At 38.4% G+C, this 23425-nt stretch overlaps 1 protein-coding gene and 1 pseudogene across 1 annotated transcript in view; both read right to left on the bottom strand.

The window, feature by feature from the left end:
- Nucleotides 1-340: 340 nt before the first annotated feature.
- The window catches only part of TMED10 (transmembrane p24 trafficking protein 10), a 33991-nt gene continuing 10906 nt past the window's right edge, over nucleotides 341-23425 (bottom strand). The window contains exons 2-5 of the mRNA XM_016208689.2: nucleotides 16951-17062; nucleotides 11763-11836; nucleotides 1632-1758; nucleotides 341-1195 (exon numbers count right to left, since the gene is read on the bottom strand). Coding sequence (XP_016064175.2) covers nucleotides 1074-1195; nucleotides 1632-1758; nucleotides 11763-11836; nucleotides 16951-17062 — 435 coding nt within the window. The 3' untranslated portion in view covers nucleotides 341-1073. The remainder of the gene's footprint in view (nucleotides 1196-1631; nucleotides 1759-11762; nucleotides 11837-16950; nucleotides 17063-23425) is intronic.
- Nucleotides 9583-10915, bottom strand: LOC107533837 (eukaryotic translation initiation factor 1 pseudogene; annotated as a pseudogene).

The following is a 23425-nucleotide window of genomic DNA, read 5'->3' as shown; positions in this document are numbered from 1 at the left end:
AGCTTTATTAGTAATAGCCAAAAAAAACTAAAAATGACCTGATGTCCTTCAATGGGTAAATGATTAAACAAATTGTGGTACATCTATACTACGAAATACTACTAAGCAATAAAAAGAAACTACTGATACATGCAACAACTTGGATGGACTTAGAGGGAATTATGCTGAGTGAAGAAAGTTAATCTCAAAAGGTTACATACTATATGATACCATTTACATATCACTCTTGAAGTGACAAAGTTAGAGAGATGGAGAACAGATTAGTGGCTGGGAGAGGTTGGGGTTTGGAGGTAAGGAAGGGAAGTGGCTGTGGCTATAAAAGGGTAGCACAAGGGATCCATGTGATGGAACTGTTTTGCATTTTGCTATGGTGGTCACACGAATCTACACATGTAATAAAACTGCACAGAACTAAATACACAAAAAGAAAAAAATTCAAGCAGTTGAGCACAAATATTTTAATTCTCTAAAATGAAATTTTCTTTAAGAGTTATCTATAATTCAAAGCTCATTTCTATGAGGTGTCACATCTGTCACCCTTTTACAAGACATAGAATTATAAAAGGATATCTCCAGAAGCTACCTAAACATTTCAGCTAAGGGTTAAGATAAAGTTAAGGGTGTTTTCACACAGAAATCCAAAGAGGACAATGAGAATGAAATAAGTTCCACATGGTCATTCAAATCTTGGTAAAGGAACTAGAGTGGAAGCCCAAGCTGGTGAGCAAGTGGGAGGAGGAAAAAAAGCATGGTTCAAACACATCACATGAGGAAACCCAGGACAAATGCTGGCTTTGGCATTATCTAGGTAACCCCTATTTTTTTGTCATAGGTAACTCTAATAATAGTCCTATTGTTGCAAAACCAGTCCAAATCCTATCAAGTTAAAAAGAAGTCCCTCAATGACTTGTTGGGTGTAGGTGGTAACCCATGTCCTCCCACACCAAGAGATCAGTTCTGGCAAGAAAATTCCAACGTGCCTTTATGGTGCTGTTGGTAGGATGCCTTAGGCCAGGCACGTCCCAGTGATGTTCTGCTGGCTGAGATACAAGGTGGGAGGAGAGTAGGCCTTATTACTCAATCAACTTCTTGGCCTTGAAGAATCGACGAAGGTAGAAGACCTGCCAAGTGGCTAGTCCAATGAGGCAGAACATTGAAAAGATGCTGAAGTATAGAACCCGAGTGTTTGTTGACTCTAAAAAAACAAAACAAAAACATTATAAATGTAATGAAATGAGGCTAAGCAGGCTAAACAATGGCCAGGGAGGAAAGGCAATTAATTAACTTCACTCTGTCCCTAGGCCTAAGAGTAGGATTTCAGATAGCTTTTTCTTAAATTTTCATTATTCTATGTATGTAAAAATTACAAAGATTAGTACTGTCAACTTGATACATGATAAGCTAACTGAGAATATAGTCAACTGCATATCATGGAAGAAATTTCTATTCCCTTGAAAATCTAACAAGGCACATTTACCTGTAACAGCAACACTGAAGTTAGCAATTATCTTTCCATACATTATCCCACCACCACCCTTGGCAAAACTGAGAAAAGAGTAGACCAGAATTTAAAGTTTGGTGATCCGATTCCTTTCTGGTTCACTTATCGAGAAGAGCAGCATTCCCCTCACCATTGGTATCGCGCATCTCCTCTTCTCGTTTCTTCATGTATGCAAAATCATTAACGATAGATTCTGAAAGGTCTTCTAAGCGTCGGAGCTCCACTTCTAATGGTTTGAGCTTCTCAACTTTTGCAATCTGGAAAAGAAAGGAATTATAAACCCACTCCCTGAAAAAATTGCTCTGGTTAAGAACACAAGGCAATGAGTCTTTTAAAAAGTTTCACTAGCCTGGCTGGGCGTGGCTCAGTGGTTGAGTGTCAACCTAGGATTCAGGCGATCAGGGTTTGATTCCCGGTCAGGGCACATGCCCAGGTTGTGGGCTAGATCAATGACTCTCTCATTATTGATGTTTCTGTCTCTCTCTCTCCCTCTCCTTTCCTCTCTCTGAAATCATTAAAGATATATTTTTAAAAAATAATAAAAATAAAAAGTTTCACTAAACTTAAAATCTCTTCCATCATCATTCTAACATATTTTAAATTTAGGGCTTCTTCCCTTCCCTACAATTGTTTATGTTTCCATCTCAGACTTTTTACATTTAATTTTGATTGAAACCTCCTTAGAAGTACTATATAATGTGGTAGAAGCCAAAAAAGTAAGATATACTATTTTACCAAGATTTCTGACTTTAATAAAGCACTTTACCCTTCCATTTATGTCTAAGAAATAATTATTAGCAAAGTAAGTATGGGAGTCAAAATATTAGTCAAATGTGGTTTTAGAAGAAAAACCGCCAAATTCCCAATAGGGAATGCACAGGAATGAGAGAGTAGGCATAACTACAGCATTAAGATATTTAACTCAGACTACAAAATTAGAGAATTCTGTTTGCTCATTTAAATGACACAACAGCTTGAGGTTTAGAGATCCGGAGCCCAGATGAATTCTAGGTCTGCTAAAAAAAATAAAATAAAAAAAATTGCACGGCATTTTGTTTTGTTTTTTTAAATATGTTTCTATTGATTTTAGAGAAAGGAAGGGAGAGGGAGACAGAGAACATCAATGATGACAGACAGTCATTGATCAGCTGCCCCCTGCACGTCCCTTGCTGGGGATCGAGCCCACAATCTGGGCATGTGCCATGACCCGGGGAATGCAACCGCAATCTCCTGGATCATAGGTCGATGTTCTACCACTGAGCTATGCTGGCTGGGCACATTTTGTTTCTAAAATGACACTGCCAGTTATCAAAAGAAATCTCCAAAGACTTCCTGGTATGCTAAGGGATGAAGAATGTGAGAAAGAAATGAACTGTCTTCCTTTCTCAACCTAGATATCTGTGAAATCCCAAAAGCAAGGATTTTGTTATTAAGGATCAATTTTAGATTATCATTTGTTTTAAAATGGGGAAATACTGATCTTAAAACTGATATGCCAGCTGCTCTTAAATTTTTCTATATAGAGAATTCTTCAAAAAACCTTTCTCTACACCTGCTTCGTTACTCCCTGTTCAGCATACATCACATACTGAACTCCTTACTTTTTCTTCTCTCTTGTCCAAGTTGCTTTCCTTGTTCTCTTTCTCTGTTAAACATTCATATAGCAGTTAGCATGGAACGAATGGGAAGAGTTTAAGAGCGTTTTAATGTTCCCTTTGCTTATCTGTAATCCTCACTGAATTTGTGATGATTAATACAAAAGTTATTTAAAATAAAACTAAAATAAAATTCTTAAGGATATAAAAATTGAGTTGATACTTAAGGTACTTAAAATGTGATAGATATGCAATGATCCACCTAATGATCCAGTTTTTTTTTTTACTGGATGTACATTTTTTTTACATTTGCAAAATGTTTGCTAGAGTTAATAGTGTGACTAACAGCTGCAGAACAGAACTAGGCTAACTGGGTATAAGATTTAACCAATGGTTAATGCATTGTGCTAACTCTCCTAGCTGAAACCCCAACTGCCAGGTTTTGCCATTAACCTAGAATATATTTCTGTTGATTGATTTCATACAGAGCCACAGAGCAAGGAAATTCCCTAGCAAAAAGGTACCAATACAAGAGATATATAAGCTGAGCCTTAGTCTGTTTAATGTCTTCCCTTCTAGTCTATAGTTCCCTCTCCAAAGCTTCCTGAATGAGAGAGTATAAAAGCAATGGCATGATACTTCTTTAGAGAGAAATGATTTAAGGTTCTCTGAATAGAAACTTACAAAAGGAACTGTAAGTGAAACTGGCTGCATCTGTGCCAGCTGAAAAGAATACCTGTAAAAATTACTCTGAAGACTACTTCTAACCCCGTCCCCCACCGTGTGTGTGTGTGTGTGTGTGTGTGTGTGTGTGTGTGTGTGTGTGAGAGAGAGAGAGAGAGAGAGAGACAGACAGAGAGAGAGAGAGAGAGAGAGACAGAGAGAGAGAGAGAGAGGGAGAGAAATGACAATAGCCCAAAGGCCTAAAACCAGAAAATGGATGATGGAATTAAAATAAATTTGGTACTGAGGTTATTTTTGTAGTTTAGAGCCCAAAAACCTGTTCCCAATGCTGTTTCTTTCTGGTATTTCATTTATTTTTTAGTTGTACAAGCAACACATAAATATGTTCTCTTGCTAAAGAACTTAAACTATTCAGAAGCAAAGGAAACAAAAACAGAAAGCCCATCTTCATAGCTCCTCAATTCTCACATCCACACATTCCTTCTCAGAGGTAACCATGGTTATGAACTTGGTGTGTATCTTTCCAGACCTTGTTAGAAGATACACACTATTTATGTTTTTGTATAAATATAAAGGTACACAGGAAAATATTAAAAACTATTCATAAATGGGATCATAATGTATACACTGTTCTACCTGTTTTTTCATTTAATGAAATCTTTCCAAAAGCTTCAGTGCTTGTATATTCACCTCCGTCTTAACTGCTGCACAGTATTCCATACTGCATACAGACCATTGCCTACTGCATCGTTCAATTCCCCAAAACTTTCTCTAGTACAGGTCTTCCTGAAGACTACTCATAGCCAAACAGCCCAATTCCTATCATCCAAGTCAATTTTATTACCTCAATGAAATCCCAACTCATTCCTGTCCTTAATTCAGTAAATTATTTTCAGACTTCTATGAGTGGGATAAAGGTTTCTTTTCCAACAAACAAACAAACAAACAAACAAAAAACTCTGCCTAATAACTACCTTTATTCTTGATATTAACTTAAGATCAAAGAAACTTAAAGAATCACTAAGAGACCAAAACAATATTGAAAACCAACTTGGTATTTCAACCATCTAACACATGGATACTTAGTGGTAAAAACCAACAATAATGAATATATTTCTATGCTTAATCTAAATCTAGAAATAAAAACAAATGTAAAGAGGGCTTTTTGTTTGTTTTTTTAACATTTAAGACCCTAACAACAATGTTTTTTGAGTGCTTACTATGTGCAAGGCACCAAGATAAATTATGATTTCTGCCCCTAAGAAGCTCACAGTCTGCTGGAGAAGCTCACATAAAAAGCTGTAACCATAATATAAGGCATTATATATTAACTTCTACAACAAAGGCACACACTAAAAGTGGAATGGAAAGAAAGGAGCATGAGATTATACAGATGAAAGGATAAAGGAAAACTTAACAGGAAGTGGGGAGTTGGGTTTCACAAATTGTGGAAGATTTTGAAAGAGATGATAAAAACATTTAAGGCTAAGGGGAATCTGCAAATCAAAACATGGAGAGAAGTGGTCGTGTTTAGGATTTCACGAGCAGCCTAATCATTAGTCTGATGTGCATATATGTTATGTGCATGCATGCACTTGTGTCAACACACAAATGTGCTTGGGGGAGGGTGGTGGGTAATAGCAAATGTAAGGCTCAAAAGTTAGGTTGGAGCTAAACTGAGCAAGAAGATGAAGAAGGTAGTATAATGAATTAGACCTATTAGTATATACCGGAATGTGATGTGATATGTATTTTATCAGCTTGTAATCTCACTTAATCCTCATAACCCTATATAAGGTGAATATTATTATCCCTAAATTTTTCAGATGAAAAAAATTAAGGCTCAGACTGTTAATTAACTTTCCCAAGGTCTCAGAGCTTCCTGGAGCTGGAATTGTAATCCATGCCTGAGTTTGTATTTTATTCTGTAGGTACTAAAAATCTGATGAAGAAAGCCAGATGACCACACTGAGTATTTTCTGGATCAAAGGTGAAGTGAATGAGCTATATTAGGTCACAAGGATCCAGGTAAGCTGTCAAGTTTATTAATCAAATTTTCTAGGTTTCGCACTGTTATTCTAATTTTTACAAACTAAGAGAATAAATTTTTAAAACAAATTATCATAACTATTCTTAGGAAAACCCTCTTTGCTTGCCCAGGATTAAGCATTCAATGAGTACCATCAATGCTTAATATCATAGTCAGTATAACAAGTTAACAAGAAAACTTCTATGAAAATCCCCACTGACTGCTGTGCTCTTCTAAACATCTGGTTTAATGTCCCAAGTGTCTGGAAGAACATGAAACTATACATGTTTTACGAAGGTAGGCCATTATTCTTCTAGTCTACCTTCTCTTCTATAGCTGGAAGGATGGTGTGTGTTTTCTCAACAGCTTGCTAAAGCAAGGCCTATTTGACAGTGTGGGCCACAGGTTTTCCACTAGGGGACAGCATTCCCCTTGCAGGATGCATCTAGCTGTTAAAAAAAGATTAGTACAAGGGACTTCATTTTATAAACGAGGAAACTAAAGATATTACAAAGTTACTCAGTGCTTTCAGTGGAAGACCAAGACTAGCAGATCCATGGTGTTTTGACTCCCTACCCAAGGTCACCAAAGCATTTATTCAGGATCAAAACTGCAAAGCTCTGCTATAAAAGCAAGCAAAACCAAATCCCCGAATTGCAAAAGCACACAGACACTTAGTGTATCCAAACCCTACCTATCTTTCAAACCTTAACCATGAAGCCTCACCCACTCCTGTCCACACTGATTCCCTCTTCCCTAAAGCCTTACAGAACTTACACTAGTCACACAACTAACTCAATCATACACTGTCATATTCACATATTTTTTATCCTTTCCCCCTACACTGGTTTGGCTCTGAACTCAAGGAAATTTTAAAAATGTAAATTTTGTATAGTCTCACACACCTGATATATGGCAAACACTTGTAATGGCCTGTTCTGACCATTCTATGCATTCTTCAAAGGAGCCAACTTTCTCATAGCAAGGAAGTGCTGCTGGTCCCCTGAAACCAACATTTCCTGCATGCTAGGAGCACTCTACATCTATTTTCACTCAGCATTCATCTTCAGGAGGCCCAATGCCTAGGAGAAAGCTCTTGCTACCATGACATCACTCTCATCACTAGTGGAAGTTACTGTTCCGAAAAGCTAAAAGTTATAAAGCCTTTCCCCACATATCTACAGCACCTCCAAGACAACTGTAAAATTCCTCCTCTTAAACCATAACCAAATCTTGCACTCCTCAAATGATATCTGAATCTAAAGAGTACAGAGTTATATTGTACCAAAGAAAGGGGTTAACTCTGAAAAACTGCTTCTTAAAACACATGTGAAACCAGCCTCTAGTAATCACTAGATTCTTTTTCTTGGTGGAACACTGAGACTCAAGAGAGAAGCTTCTTGTGGTAAGTTAAATTCAGTCCAATTCCTGTTACCTCTACGCCCTCTACCACAGCTCCTGAAAATCTGAGAAGCACAAAAATAAACGTGGAGACCATCTAGTCTAACACAATGAAGATAAAGAAGACAGAACCACATCCAAGGACAAGTCTACTTGCACGTGGGGTATGTGAATCACAGGCCTCTTCACAGAAGCTGAAAAGGTCAATGTGCCAAAATAAGTCCAGATAATACTGCCAACCTTAGGGCTAAATGAAATTTAGTAAGAGCCTATTTACTCTGTCACAGCCATTTGGCAGTTTCCAGAAAGGGTAGGAGAAGGAAGCTTTTAAAATCTACTGAACTATGTGTCAGGTGCCTTACCCATGTTATTTAAGTTATGTCAACAAAGGGATTTTGGATCTAGTATACAGAACCAGAGTTCCTCCTTCCTGAGGGCATTCAGAGATATAGACATTTTGGAAAGTCTTCAGCTGTTGCACCAATGAGAGAAACTGTGTTTTGGTGTATCTGTTGCTAGCAAATGACTGAAAAAGGATTTAAATCCTCACCCGAGGATATGTTGTTGTTTTTTAAAATATATCTTTATTGACTTCAGAGAGAGGAAAGGAGGGGGAGAGAGAGAGATAGAAACATCAATGATGAGAGAGTCATTGATCGGCTGCAGCCTGCAACCCGGGCATGTGCCTTGACCGGGCATCGAACCCCAATTGCCTGGATCCTAGGTAGACACTCAACCACTGAGCCACGCCCAGCCGGGCCCGAAGATATGTTTTTTTAAAATTGATTTTTAGAAAGGAAAGGAGAGGGAGAGAGAAAAAAAGGGAGAGGGAAAAGAAGAGGGATTGAACTCTCAACCTAGGTATGTGCCCTGACCAGGAATAAAACCTGCAACCCTTTGGTGTACAGGATGACACTCCAACCAACTGAACCACCTGGCCAGGGCCAAAACAGGATGTTAGTTGTGGTGAAAAGGCTGACATCCACAGCAAGAAGGGACATACACAGCCCAAGAGTCAGAGAATGTGTCAGATAGCTCCTTCTTTGTGGGACAGTAATTGCCTTCATTCCCGCAACTGCACAATTAGACAGTAAGCCCCTGCAAACAGCTGCTCTAGTTCAGAGACCACAAATTAAAAGAAACGGCTCAAGTGACATACTGATTCTACAAAGATGGTGAGAGGCCCTTAAAATACAACAGGGGGAATCAAAGGTGATTTATTTTTGAACACACAAATACACATTCTTTCTCTACAAGACTATGCTTCTTTACAATATGGCAATCATTCTTTCTTCCAAATAATATCATCTTACATTTGTTCTATGTTTACACAGTGATTCCACATGTATTAACTAATTAAATCATCCATAACAATTTAGTAGTAGGTAGTGTGGTACTTTGCCCAGCGACTGAGACACTGATTACTACTGAATTTTACAGGACCACATGGGATTTCAGAATTATGAAGTCCACAAATGTGAGGGAGAGATGTGTTGGATGTGAAGAAAATTAAAGAAATGTGCCACCTTCCTCAATCTAAATACTGATGCCAAAGGGCCCAAATCCTCTGGAGACAAAGGCTCTCCATTATTTCAAGGGCGTGAAATTAAATGCCTCAAAACCTCTGCATGTGTTCAGTGCTCCCTGGTAATTAACCAGGGAACAAGTGGTTCTATTATCCATTTTCTTGTCACAGGCAATAGCCCAGAGACAACTAACAGCTATTTCTAAGCAAGGTTCAAGGGAGCCTAGCCATAAATTGAGGTCTTTGGCCTGTGTCATAACCATTTCTCCTCCTCCATCTCAATTTGGTCTGCTTTTTTGGGGTGAAGGGGAGAGGCTTCCAAAGAAAGTAGTGGGAGGAGTTTTTTGGTTAAGAAACAGAATTTAGAGCTGTGTTGTAACCATGTGCGTAAAGCAAGGCTTACGACGTGCCAGACTTCCACATCAGGAAACAGTGCAAAGGAAGAGCTGTGGTTGCTTTCTGCTAGGGATTCCCCTCTTGGGTTAAGCAAAAGGTCAGGAAAGGTAATGGCTCTTTCCCACTGTTAACCAAGTCCAAGGATAATGGAAATTCCAGGAGGTATAGGGGTCCTAAAATGTTATATTCCAGAGATGTGCACATTATTCTATTTGTAAACTCCCTATAAAACCATCTGTTTTAGAGAACAAGCTGTGTCTGATGTCTAATCAAGTGGCCTGCTATTTAATATATACCACTTAATGACAGCCATCACAATCACATTAGGGGGGAAAAGTTAAAAGAGGTAAAACTGCACATAGTAGGAATTCAATGAATGCTTGCTTAGAGAATGGTCTGACGCTGAGGATATAGCAGCAGTAACCGAAACCTGAAAATCATTTTACCTATTCTTCCAATTCATAATAAATAACTTCAACATTTTTCTTAGTGTTTTATACCTTACAACAGTGCTTTAATATATGTTATCTTATTTAAATATAATTAAGGTTCTTCTAAATCATGGACGTTTAAAAGGATTTTTCACTCTTTTTTTGGCATGGCTCTTTTCAGTTTATTGAATGAAGGAGGTACACTAGTCCAAGTTAAAAGCAGACCCCAAATGGTTACATTATACAAGCTGTGAAGTTTTAAAATACTGACAAGGGGGAGAAGGGAAATTCTGCTCATTGCAAGGAAATCCTCACTCAAGCTTCAGTGAGTCAAAAACACTTAAAACCCATGGACCTTCAGCTGGTAGTTCCTTAGCCAGTCCAATCTCTATGAAGACCTGGCTTATGTTCTTCCGCTGGTCACCCTATAGCTGAATTACTTTTCTATATTCTGGAAGCTCAAGTATAGTACCATTGCAGACAAATTTCTTCTTAAATGCCTTCACTAGTTTCTTTTTATTGTAATCATCAGAGTTTTCTTGGACGGTAGTAAGGGTCTTCCTGTAATTTTTCTGTTAAATTATTACATGGTTATAATCCTCAGTGCCAGCAGGAAGCAGATCACCACCCTTACTTGCAGCAGCAAAGGAGTCGAAAGAGTGGAGGTTCTGAGTAGCAGACATACAATACCATCCTATCCGATGATACTACAGGATTCCTTTTCCTTGGTGGAAATGGCCTGTGAAAGGCTGTAGGTAGGCAGGTGGGGGGGTAAGGGGAAGATTGCTGAGTCCTCAGCAGCGGCTCAGTGACTGGGGGCCTCACTTTTCTGTTCATCAAATAAAGAGTTGCTCTTGCTTTATTTCTTTTAATCAGACTAGATTAGAGATAGAAACAAGCAAATCAAAGTTTCTACTGGGAATTGTCTTCCATTCCCTCCTGTTTACTGCCTATAAATAACTTGATCTAGGTTTGTTCAGTTGAACACTTGAACTAGGAAAAAGAGAAAAGACCTGAAGAGCTGCAATTGTTGTACTATTACTTCCTGTTGCAGAATCAGTCACTTCCAATCTTCTTCCATTTTAGGATATTCCATTCCAAATCCTGACCAAAGCTAGAGCAATTTCTCTGGTTCCGCCCCTTCTAGAAAATTTTTTTAAATCACTTAAAACAACTTTCCTTGTTTATTTAGTTTACATTCTTCAAAAGCCATTTACATTTCCTGTACCCCACTTCTTCATGCCCACGGTACTGTTTGTAAAGACTCTGATCTGGGTAAAAATATGCTTATCTCACTGTATAGATCAATCCTCGGGTCTTAAATAGTTCTTGTGGTTTTTCAAAGGTGCTCTTGATTTGAAGAACCATTTTGTGCTGCCCCCAAAGTCTCTCACAACAGCGATGAAAAAGGCTCAGTTCCCTTCCCCATTTTATACACACTGCTCCTTCCCTACCACCCGAATAAATGTCAGCTTTTATTCTCTACAATACTTCCTGTCAGTGACAATTTCTTCTCCTTATCACTATCCCTAGTCCCTTGCAGTTTTTTATTCCATCTTGCTCTCTTCCTTAGTCTGAAATTATTTGAACTAAAAGCTACTTTTGACTATAGTTGTTTCACAGAGGTAGCACAGTTGTTCAAGTCTAAACAACACTGAATCCATACCCTAGATAAATACAGGGTGAGGGAAAAGTAAGTTTACAGTTGTTTGTATGGAAAATAATACAATAATTAATGAATAAGGGAGAAACTGTTTCGTTTACTCAGAACTATAAACCTACCTTTGTCTCACCCTGTATAGAGCTGTCAGTCTGGGAATAAAAGCCTTAGAAATTAAAAACAAATCACTTTTCCTAACCTTGGACATTAACATTTAAATGAATTCCAGCTTTTAAAAATTATAAATATATATCTGCTTGCTGTCTCAAGAGTGCTACTACCATATGCCTGAGTATTTTATCACACCAACATTTCTATGGGACAGTTGGTTTAGTCATTTGGCTGACAACACAGCCAGAATTACTGTTCAGGGCTGTTAATACAACTTTTTATATCAATAAAATTGTAGCTGGCTGTCACATGACTGCTGAGAAAATCGCAGCCTTCTGGGCAAAGCACAGCCTGTTGGCCTGAGTAAGTCACAGAAACCTCACAACACAGCACACGACTGCCTCCTCTGGCTGTTACAGCGGAACGTACCTCTTCGTAATTTTTCGCCTCTACTCCATGCTTCATGTCTAGGACCACAAGTTGGTCAGGTAAACGCCCTGTTCCTGAGGGGAAAAAAAAAAATCAACGGATTCATTGTGTGAAATATTAAAAATTCCGGGAAATCACCCACCCACCCTCCCTCTTCCTAACTCCTCCCCCCTCAATAGAGGGAAACAGTCGCAACTCCTCCCCCTACTCAGTTGCAGAAAATTCCTGGCTCTGGCTAAAATCACAAGCATTCCAGACAAAGCCTCTGTCTGTGTGGGGTGCCAGAAAGCAAAGAGAACACGCTGCTGCCAAACATCTCTGAGCCAGTAGGACACAAGATACTGCAGCTGGTGCTACAGAGGAATAGGAGAGAAAACACGCAGGCTTATTGGAATAGGAAATAAAGGTCAAAACAGTATAAAATGGAGTGGCATTTATAGACCAATAGGTAGTGGGCACCAACTTAGGTTGAAAAGATACATTTCCACATCTGAAAAGGTTGTCCTGTCAAATTTTGAGAAAAGGATTATTGGGCATATACTAAGCTTGGATTTACTTAATACAAACTAGTACTAAAAAGAACAGAGGATTTATCTAAAATTTCACTTTAATTCAAACATTTTGGTCAATGTAAGGCCATTTCAACAGATAAGTAAAATGTTATAGGATTTTAAGGGCTGAAAAGAGAACAGCCCAAGAAAAAACTTGACAATAGGAGTACAATTCTCAGGGGTGCTTCTTGGAAAGAGAAATGTCTAGTTCGTATAGTAGGGCCAACAGAACAATGTTCATACTTAAAAAGGTAATCTGATTCAGCTTGATTAAAAAAGGAATTCTAATCCTTACATCATCAAGTAAGAGAAAGGGAAGCTCCAAGAGCCCCAGAAAATTGAGCTGCCCCAACCCCGTTGAATTCACCTCATTATTTATAAAATAAAAAACTGCCTGCATGAAATTAGGAGTTTTGGGAAACAGTGTCACTTAAATATTGGGACTCCTGCGACCAGAAGCCACAGAGAATGGTGCTGTACCTTCTGCTGCCTGAGAAGCACTGCAGGTTTTCTGAAACAGACAGAAGTCAATTTAGTAACTATTCACTGAGAACTTACTGGGTGCTAGAACTATGCTGGAGATTACAATCTCTGCCTTTAAATAATTCGATGGGGATCTACACATGAACATGAGTAAAGAGCTACAGTGAAAATGCAAAGGAGCATAAAACTTGAAGGGGGGGGGGAGGACTGGTTCAGATAATTCCAGTTATGGAGCAAAGGTTAGAGGAGGGAAGAGATTAGTTGTGGATGGACCTGAAGATAGGACAAAGTATTCTAGGCAGAAGACAGGCATGCGCAAAGGCTCAGGTATTGAAATGAGTATGGCATGTTTAAATGACAGTAAAGAAGTTCTTTTGTACAGACTAGAAACATCAATTTAAAAGCAACAGAAATAAGACTGAACAGGTAGGATTAAGAAACTATAACAAGTTGCAGATGTCTTCTCAGCATTTAAACCAGTAAATCTCCAAAACCAACCAAACAAAAACAAAAACAAAAACAAAAAGTGGCATCCAGAGAGGTCTCTTCTCCCCAATCCAATGTGTAATCCTGATCTCAGTACTGCCCACAGAGATGCAATGTACATTTTTGCTTTTCCTTCCTCACTGAAAAAGTGAAATCCAAGCACCTCAGAGCCCTACCTGGTCCAAATGATCAAGATATTCTCTTCCTAAGAGACTCTTCCCACTTTCTGTATGCCACAGCATAGCATTAGCATTATTCAAACACAAGTGAAACCACAAAACCACTCATGCTGGTCTGAGTCCAGACCATACAATTTCTTACACAGAACAGCCAGCCTAGCCCCTTAGCTAATATCTACTGAGTCTTTTTACAAAGCAGATCCTTTATGACCATGATATTAGCTACATTTGCCTGGCAAAAAGACAATTTTTTAAAAGATGCTCGCAAGACTACAAGATATCCATATCAGAATAAACAGAGAACACAAATCAAACTAAAAATTGAGTGCTTACTGTAATGGGTCTGTGTACATGTATGTATATATTTTTAAAATTAGTTCCCAGGCATCTACATGCACAGCACCACATATAAGAAAGAAACTCAGAACAAAAGATATGTTGAGAGTTATGTTTAGGTTTAATGTTAGGATTAGGGTAAGGTTTAGGGTTAGAGTTAGGGTAGAATAATGGCTAGGTTTAGGGTTAGGGTTAAACTTTTAAACAAGTTTAAAATTGGGAATGTAATACATATGTATATGAGACACATATCTATGTAGATACATAGGGTGTCCCCAAAAATGTATACACACTTTAACAGCTGATAACTCACTTAATTTTCATTCCTTTTCAGGTTTAACTGATTAGAAATAACGGGTGAGGCCAGACCAAGCTTTGAACAAAGAAAATTTATCTTAAAGTGCCACTAGACTTTTTTTATGGGATACATAAAAGATAAAGTTTACGGAACAAAACCAGCAACAGTCGACAAACTGAAGACACAAATACCGAATGAAATGACTCTTGATGTTTGCGATTCCATTGCTTCGTGTTATCAGAAGTGCCAAGACCAGAACAGTCATCAGTTTGAAAACATGCATTGACAAAAAAATTAGTCATTTCTGTAGTCTTTTAAATTTTGAAAATGAACTATATGTTAATAAACACTGACTTTATAATCATTCAAAGTGCGTATACATTTTTTGGGAACACCCTGTATATATCTTTAAATACCTAAAATTTATATATATTTTCAAATGCCTAAATAACTAACCTAACCCGTAAGTGATGTACTACTTAGAAGAAGCCACATTAATCTCCTTGCTGTTTCTGAGACATGCTCAGCATCTCAAGGTATTTGCTTTTTCTTCAAGGCCCTCATTACCACCTGACTTTATTTGTTTACTATCTGCTCCAATGAAAATGTAAGGTCCACGAGAGGAGAGGGTTCTGTTTTATTCACTGCTATATCCCCAACACCTAGAACAATACTTAATATATAGGGCACTTATTAATTATTTGCTAAATGAATCAATTAACTGATTGAGAAATTAAGCAGGCTAGAATGTTGAGGGAAGTACTCTAAAAAAACTAAAGATAAACTCATGTCTGTATGGGAAAAGAGCATTCCAGCAAATGAATAAATGTGACATTTAAAGGGCAGAACAAACCAGACTGGCTGGGGCCTGATGAATAGTGGAAGATAAGACCAGAATGAGAGTATAGAGACTATTAAATGCTATGATACCTAAAAACCCCTTCCAGCTCAAAAACTGTATGATTCTAGGTTTCATTCTATAGAACAGAAATATTACTGCCACTGCAGAGAAGGGAAAGCTTTTAAAAAAGACTTACATAAGTAAAGATATGTTTTAGGAGATAAATCTAGTGCCAGTATTTGGATATATTAAAAACAGGGGATCAGTTACAAGGCTAATGACATAATTCATGATTTAAAAGATTAGAGTTCATTGCCTAGCCAGTTTTGCTCAGTGGTTAGAGCACTGGCCTGCAGACTCAAGGATCCCAGTTTCGATTTGGGCCAAGGGCATGTACCTCGGTTGCAGGCTCAATCCCCAGCCCCAGACCCGCCCTGGTTGGGGTATGTGTGCAAGGCAACCATTCAATTTGTCTCTCTCACATTGATGTTTCTCTCTCTCTCTCCCCCTCCCACCCTTCCATTCTCTCTCTGAAAAGCAATGGAAAAAATAATCCTCGGATGAGGATTGAAAAATAACAATAAAAATAAATAAATAAAAGAATACAGTTCAGATTTGTGTGGTGACAGATACAGAAGATATTTTGAAAGAAGTATCAGCATAACTTGATGATAGACTGGAAAAGACACAAGTAATTTCAAAAATGTGAGCCCAAGTAACTGGAAGGATGGTGGTAATACTGATGAGAGAGGGGAACTAGTTTGAAAGAGAAGTTCATGACATCTTAGTTCTGAGGTAAGAGTGGCACAACCACTTGGAAACGTCTAGACTGTTGTTGAGACATCTTGGAACTGATGGAAGTGGGGGCAGGGAAAAGGATAGAAGTCATTACATAACTACTAGAGTCCTTTAATTTTCTATTCTTAATCTATCATTCCATTTATCAGGCAAACTCCTTTAGCTTTTAGGCTCAATTGGCCCTCTTTAGATCAAAGGAGTCAATTCTTGGTTAACTGGTAAAAGCAGTGCGTTGATCTGCTATTCCTGTGACTCTACCGGTTCTGCTAGCCAAGGCACTGGCTTTTCTTCTAGGAACATATATTCTAAACATCCTATAAATGTGAAATTGCCAGGAGTCCTTTTGCTACCACACAGAGAAAGCCTGAGAATAAAGTAAAATGGAAGCAAGGGAAGGAAGTGCTAAGGGATATGTAGAATTCCAACAATCCTGTTAAAACCCCAATATCCAGCCGGGCCTGAGGTCAGCATCACAATGAAGACTTCCTGGTTCAGAGAAGCAAATGGTCTTCCTTTTCTTTCTCTTTAAGGCAGTTTGAGTTACGTTTTTTGTGTCTTGTTATATTAAGGGTCCCAAATAATATAACAAGTATAAATACATACAGCTTTTAGAATCTAGTGTCCTTGGAGTGAAAGAATAGGAAGTGAAGGGAAATCTGCTTTTTCACCCATCACTGAGCACCAGAAACCATCAGGTAATCAGCCTAAAAGTTACTATGGGATCTTGGTCTTGAGATGCACAGAAGAGTTCATAGTAAGATATTAGGACTAGGAAAAAACAAGTGCTCTGAAGACCAAAAGTGCTTTGTACTTTGCAGGATACTGAATAACATTTCATTCAACATTATTTTGTGATAACATTGATGAGATGCCATAGGAACTTAATTCGTTTATTGGCCTATGGTAAAACTGGTTTCATTATACGTCGTTTTGCTTAAAGTTGCAGAACCTATCAACAACATTAAGTGATGACTTACTGTATTTTCTAGCATCTATCCCAAATTAAACTCTTATCATTCAAGCCCACTGTGTCACAGCATTTAAGAAATGCCTACTCCTGCACATGAAGAATGCTACTTTCACTTATATGTGTCTGCACCCCAGTAAATGTAGTTTTCATTTCCTCTTCCTGCTGGCCTAAGAGAGAAAGTGCATGCTCTATTTAACTTGAGAGAAAATGCTTAATTCAGGGACAGACAACACTCTGATTACTTACCCTTGCTCTGAAAACACACTTCAAACATATCATAATCTTCAGTGGTAAAGGCAAATTTCCCCTTGCTTGCATCCTCCTTGGAGTACAGAATGTGGCCAGCAGAATCTGTGATCTAAAATAAAAGAAAGAAAGAACAGGCAGCAAACAACACTCAGGAAGAAAACTGAGAAACTGGAGAAAAAGAAAGAGACACTGTCTATAAAAGACATTTATCATAATGACAACCATGCTCTAACCATTCCCAAAGATAGGAACCAGATTAGAGGATGAAACCCAAATACAGCAAATTTCATTCATTCAAACAGCTTATCCACACCGTAGGTTAAATCTGTTGCCACTACAGAATGACAGTTGAGATATAAATTGGGTTTAGTAACAAAGGTTCACTTTATACAATGTAGAACAGTATCATTTCCCAAAAAGGGACATGCCACAAAAATGGAAGTGGACGATTACCAAAAGAATATACTACAAAAAGGATAAAGATATATAAGAAAACATCTCCTCTGTAAAATAATTCTTAATAGGGTTGAGGTGGGGGTGGAGAGTGGAATGGGACACCTGATATAAGGAGAGAAGGAAAAGAAGGCATGCATAGAAAATAAAATCTGGTGGATGTATTCCTCCAAATATCAAGTTAATTATGCCAATGGCTACGCTGGATGGGAAAGAGGCACAGGGATAAACAGGAAGGTTCTCCTAAAGAAGGCATCCTTGGCTTCCACAAATGACAACGCCTTTCTTACAGGTTGTTAGCTTTAGTTCTCCAAACTTAAACTGCTCCATTCCTAGAGAACAGCCTGTAATGGTAAGTGAATGATCACCTATAAAGAGGGGAATAACATGGTAATATGACAGATTGGATCTCAGGCTTCTTTTCTAGAGTACATGGCTGTCTTAGCAGAAGGCAATTTCATTACCTGAGACAGAAGCTACTTGCAGTGTGAAACAGAAAGGTAGTGGCTTCATTATATTAAACTGGATGTTCTAATGCTGTTTGTAAAACAAGATTCATTTATAGGTGAGATTTTAAAATTGAATAGCACACATATAAGCTTATATACTTAAAGCACTTCACTAGTTATTTCTAAGTAGTGAGATTTCTTTATACTTTTGTTTTCTTTCAATTTTCTACAAAGGCACATATCACTTATGGTCAGAAATAAAGTTATTTCGTTTTGGGGGGAAAAACATAATAACTAAAGGATAGTTATCACAGCTAGACAAATTTTAAATGATGGGTTAATTAAAAAGGTTTTATGACACCTTCTAAATTCCCTAAAAATAACAGCAGGAATAGTAATCAAGTATCTTCTGCCATGAATGATGCTGATCATTCACAACTGTCAAGGGCTTAAGATGCCTCGATCTGCACTGGTCTTCGGAGATACAAGGATGTATAAGATAGTTCCTTTTTTTTTAAATAGCCTTTTTAAAAAAATGTTTTTTATTGATTTCAGAGAGAAGGAGAGGGTAGGAGAGAGAGAGAAACATCAATGATGAGAGTCATTGATTGGCTGCCTCCTGCATGCCCCCTACTGGGGATCGAGCCCACAACCTGGGCATGTGTCCTGACCAGGAATCAAACCATGACCTCCTGGTTCATAGGTCAACCCTCAACCATTGAGCCACGCCAGCTAGGCAAGATAGTTCCTATCTTTAAAGGGCTTAAGAGTCTAAATGAGGCAAGGGATATGAAAGGAGACTTAACTACAAGGTGAAAAGTGCACTATTAGAGGTATGCACAGGTGCCTGAGGATTATGGAAGGTCAGGGAGTGTATCATGAAGGCGGTGACACATGAGCTGAGTCCTCAAGGATGTGTTGCAATCAAGGGAAGAATGGGGGTAAAGACATTCAGGGTTGAAGAGACAGCAAATATGAATCCCTGGGGTCCAGGAAAAAGAATGAAACAAAGCATGGTTTCAGCATAATACTAATAATAGCTAGTATTTACTGAGCACTTATTAAGTGTCAAGTACTGTGCCAAGTGCTTTATATGCATTTTAATTTAATCTTAACTATAACCCCATAGGTAAAAACTATTATTTCCCCCATGTTCCATACGAGGAAAGTGAGGCGCAGAAAGATTAAGTGGCTGGACAGGTACTGACTCGATCATGTAGAACTGCAACACCATGCTAAGGAGTTTAAACTTCATTTGGTACAAGTAGAAAGGTAATGAAGAATTTGAAACAAGAGAGGGCTTTGATTCAATTTGCAACTGAGAAAGATGAAGCTGATACTACTAGGAAGAGACTCAAGAGGGACAATACTAGAGATAAGATGGGTTAGGACCCTATTCCAGTACTCCAGATTAAAAAGGATGAGGGCTTTGAATATAGAAAGGGACAGGTTTGAGGGGTTTTAAGGAGAAAGGGACCACAGGATAAGACCAAAAGTAAATGCCCACAAGGATCAAAAGTTTAATAAGCCAGTGTAAGTACAGAGTGTGGTTGACAATGTGGCAAACTGGATAGGCCTGTCTCAAGGAAGAAAACAGTGACGGCCATGGCATGCCAGGTTTTCAAATAATCGAATTTTTCAAAAGGAGTTAGACATTTTAACTTTTAATTTGAAATCTCCTATTTTTTAAATCCTCACAACCAATCCCAACATTTGAAAAACCATCTCAAGGTCAAACAAAAGATGTCTATAGAACCAAGTTCTTCTGATCCACCAATTTCTGACCTCTGCATAGAACAGGAAGAAAACTGATTAAAATTACATAAAAGAACTGCTGGGCAGCACCGAGGTCTTGGCTGAGATCACGGACCACAGATTTCTAGTGGCAACACCTAGCAGCCAGGATGCAGGAACAGAGAAAAGTATTAAGTGATTTAGGCTTAGGGTTCTGCAACTGAATGGTTCTGAAAGCTAAGGGGTTTAAGGAGTTAAGCAATAAACTTTATATACATATTCTTCAGTCCTCACAACAACCCCATAAAGGCCAATCTTATTATCCCCATTTTATTAATGAGGAAACTTAGTAACTCGTTCATTATCACAGAGTTAATAAATTGTGTATGTGCATCTAAAGCAGTCTAAAAGCCATTTTCTTTTCACATTCCATGTTACATCCCCACGAGAGTGTCTGAAAGAAGTAGTATGCACGGAGCCAAGAAAGACTAACAGATTCTGATGGATTCTTTGGGTTGGTACATGTCAGAGAACCTGAGAGTCCCCTCAAGTGGGACATAGCACTTTTCAGTCTGCATTCTCCTCCTCAGAGATTAGCAGGCAGCCACAAGGTAGAGTCCTTGATGTCAGCAATAACTAGTAGATAATCTGCAAGCGAATACATAGCCTTGAAGATTCCTAACAGCTTTTTGTTCATGTAATGCATTTTCTGAATCAGCAACTAAAAGAAAAATCCTAACAAAGGACTATCTTAGAAGCTTGGATACACATATTATAGGGCAAAAAGGTCTGGGAACAAGTAAGATCCCAGAGTGCTGTAGAGTCACCAGTGTGGTGCCCCTCTTCCTTTCTTCAGAATCTACTCACCCATCAGACACTCACACTTCCCCACTTTCCAGCCCCTAAAAGCACGACAATTCCTAAGAGCAAAGAGGAAGCTCAAAAAGACAGACTGCAGGTATAACAGATTTTCACATTCCAAGCTGATCTAAAAACTCTAATTGGGATTTGGCTTCTAGGAATAAAATAGCAGAAAATGTAGAACTTCTCCAAGGCACATCTGTATAAAAATATGCTTCCTGATTTGCTCAGTGTGCTAACTTAATTCTTAAGGAAAAAGGAAAGGAATACAGGTTGCTAGAAATGTTTAAATGTAAATGAAACCAGTAGAGGACAGCAGGAAATAAACATCAAGGGCATATAGAACTGAAGAGTCATCATGGATGTCATTATCTCCACAGTCAGGCAAGGAAAGAGGACAGGTCACTGGCCTAAAACAAACAAACCAACTTAGTCGGGCTTACAAGATTTGGCACACATTTGCCATCTTACGTCCTAGAATAGCTATGATCTCTTTGTATTCTTCTAAGATGTTAAAAGGGCTCTTCAAAAAAAGTTATTAATTTAAGGAGATTCTCTAGATAATAAAGGAGCCTAGATGCAGGTCAGAAAACTCCTGTTACGGTATTGGCAAAAATCCTTTATCGAGTAATTTGCAAAATGAATTAAGAAGTCTGCCATGTTTTTCTGAAAGACTCTGGTACAGTCCATACCTCCAACTGGTACTCAGAAAGGGTAAAAATTGTTCAAATTTTCCTCTTCTACACTGTACTGAGGAACTATAATCATGGCTGAACCTCGTTTTGTTGATTCTTTCTGTAGCATCTTTGCAAATTAAAAATTCATTTTAGGGCAAAAACTCAAATGCTTCAGAAGAGACTGAAAGCAAAGGGCCCACCACTAGCTGTACCTTTTATCTGCATGAAATTTACCTCCCAGAAATAATGTGTGATAATGATCACAATTCACTCGGGGCCTCCACATTTCTAATGCTCCTTATGATCTTGAGTTGATAGAACTATATGAGGGTATTTGTCTAGAAATTTGAAAACCCATGCAGGCAACTTGACAACTTAACCTTAATGTCAGGCTCCAACAGATCCTAGAATTTTTCTGAAAATCAGTAGATTTCCCATGCAGTTCATAACTTTGCAGCTATTTAGGAGCCAAGTCACTGATCTTAAGGGGGGGGGGGGGAATCGTCTGCCCTAACCCCAACATAACTACATAAATCAGCAGGTAGCTAAAATTAGGGAACAGAAACTGGGCCAAGCTAAGTAGCCAGAACCGGCAAAGTCTAATAGGCCGAAATGATGGTTTTAAATTTCCTTTAATTAAAATGTTCTAATTATAGATCACCTTTAAAAGATCACTTGGTTTCTCAAGATTTGAGACTTTTTTCTTCTTAAGTTCTACTAGAGAACCACCTAGGTAATGATAGGTAATGATAAATAACTGCCACTTTCACCTACTATAACAGTAAGCCCTTAAAGAATTCATTTCTTCCCTTTTAACAATAAAAAACACATATATTGTAAAGTTCTCAATTAAACAAGGGTAATATCAAGCCATAAAATGTGCCCATATAACATCAAGGGATAGGAAGTAATAAAAATGTGTTTCTAGATAACACCTTCTGAAGAAAAGCAATCCAAAGGTCACAACTTAAAAAGTACTGGAGCCCTGCTGGCGTGGCTCAGTGGTTGAGCATCAACCTATGATCCAGGAGATCGAAGTTCAATTCCCAGTCAAGGCACATGCCCAGGTTGTAGGCTCAGTCCCGTGGGGGGGGGGTGCAGGGGGCAACTATCAATCATTCTCTGTCACCATTGATGTTTCTATCTCTCTCTCTCCCTCTCCCTTCCTCTCTCTGAACTCAATAAAGATATTTAAAAAAAAAGAAAAAAAAGAACCTGAATTGAGCAAATGATATCTGTACAATAAATTTGGCTCTAAGTTTTCTAGAAGCCAAGATTAAAAAACTAAGGGAGAAACAAGTTGGGTTATACATCATTTGTTTTCTGATACAATCTCACCAATTTATCTTCAGAGATAATTTTCCTGGAACTAAATATCAAGAACAACTTATCAGGAAGGTCCTTATCCTTATAAAAGGACTGTGACCAACAGACTCTCCATTTTCAACCATGGCCTTGCTACTGTTCAAATGGGTGCTTTTAGTGACACTCCATGATCTGCCTGACCTAACGTAAAAGTGGGACCTGGAGGAACTAGATGAATGCTCCGGTGCTCTGGTTCTCTGCCCTTTACACTACCACTTCTCTCCCCATTCTAGCTCCTTTTGCTGCTCACAGAATTCCCAACCTTATTCTAAAGTTGCAAGAAGGCTAAGACTACTTTTGGCCACTTGCTGCTACCACAGTCTGTTTAAAAAAATAAAAGTGCCAGGAAAAGACATCTTAGAAGTAATACTATCCATCCAGATCTCGGGTCCTAATGCCATTCTTCAATAAGAGGAACTAGGTCTCCTTGGAGAGAGAAATGGCTGATCCCAGGACTGAGGCAGGAAATATACAAGATGAACCTGGAGCATCTTGTAGTGCCAAAAAGTAAAGAAGTGCTCAAAAACAAAACAAAACAAAAAAACAAGAATGGGGATATGTCAAAGGGATACAGCAGCCACATGAAAGTGCTCCCAATAGTCAAAGATCAAATAATTAGAGTAACAAAAAAAGTAGCATTTGGATTACAATCCAAAGTATAAAATAAATATCCATGGATACATACTATTATAAATTAAACAAACAAACAAATAAGGGAGAAGAGACAAATCTCCTGTGCAGAAGATTCTCAAGCTATGTAGAAACAGTACCCTCAAGGAAGTCAAGACTAACTCCCCACTCCTGAAGTGTGGACTTCCCATAGTGACTTCCCTGCAAAGGGCACAGTATGGAAAGGGGAAAAAAGTGAATTGACAGTGGAGAACCTCAGCAAGGTGATCAGTGATAAATCATGTTGATCGCAAGCTCCCTAGA

Source organism: Miniopterus natalensis, chromosome 1 (genome assembly GCF_054644295.1).
Source record: "Miniopterus natalensis isolate mMinNat1 chromosome 1, mMinNat1.hap1, whole genome shotgun sequence".
Classification (NCBI taxonomy): domain Eukaryota; kingdom Metazoa; phylum Chordata; class Mammalia; order Chiroptera; family Miniopteridae; genus Miniopterus; species Miniopterus natalensis.
The sequence above is the reverse complement of the archived record's forward strand: the minus strand, read 5'-3'. Positions and strand labels throughout refer to the sequence as shown.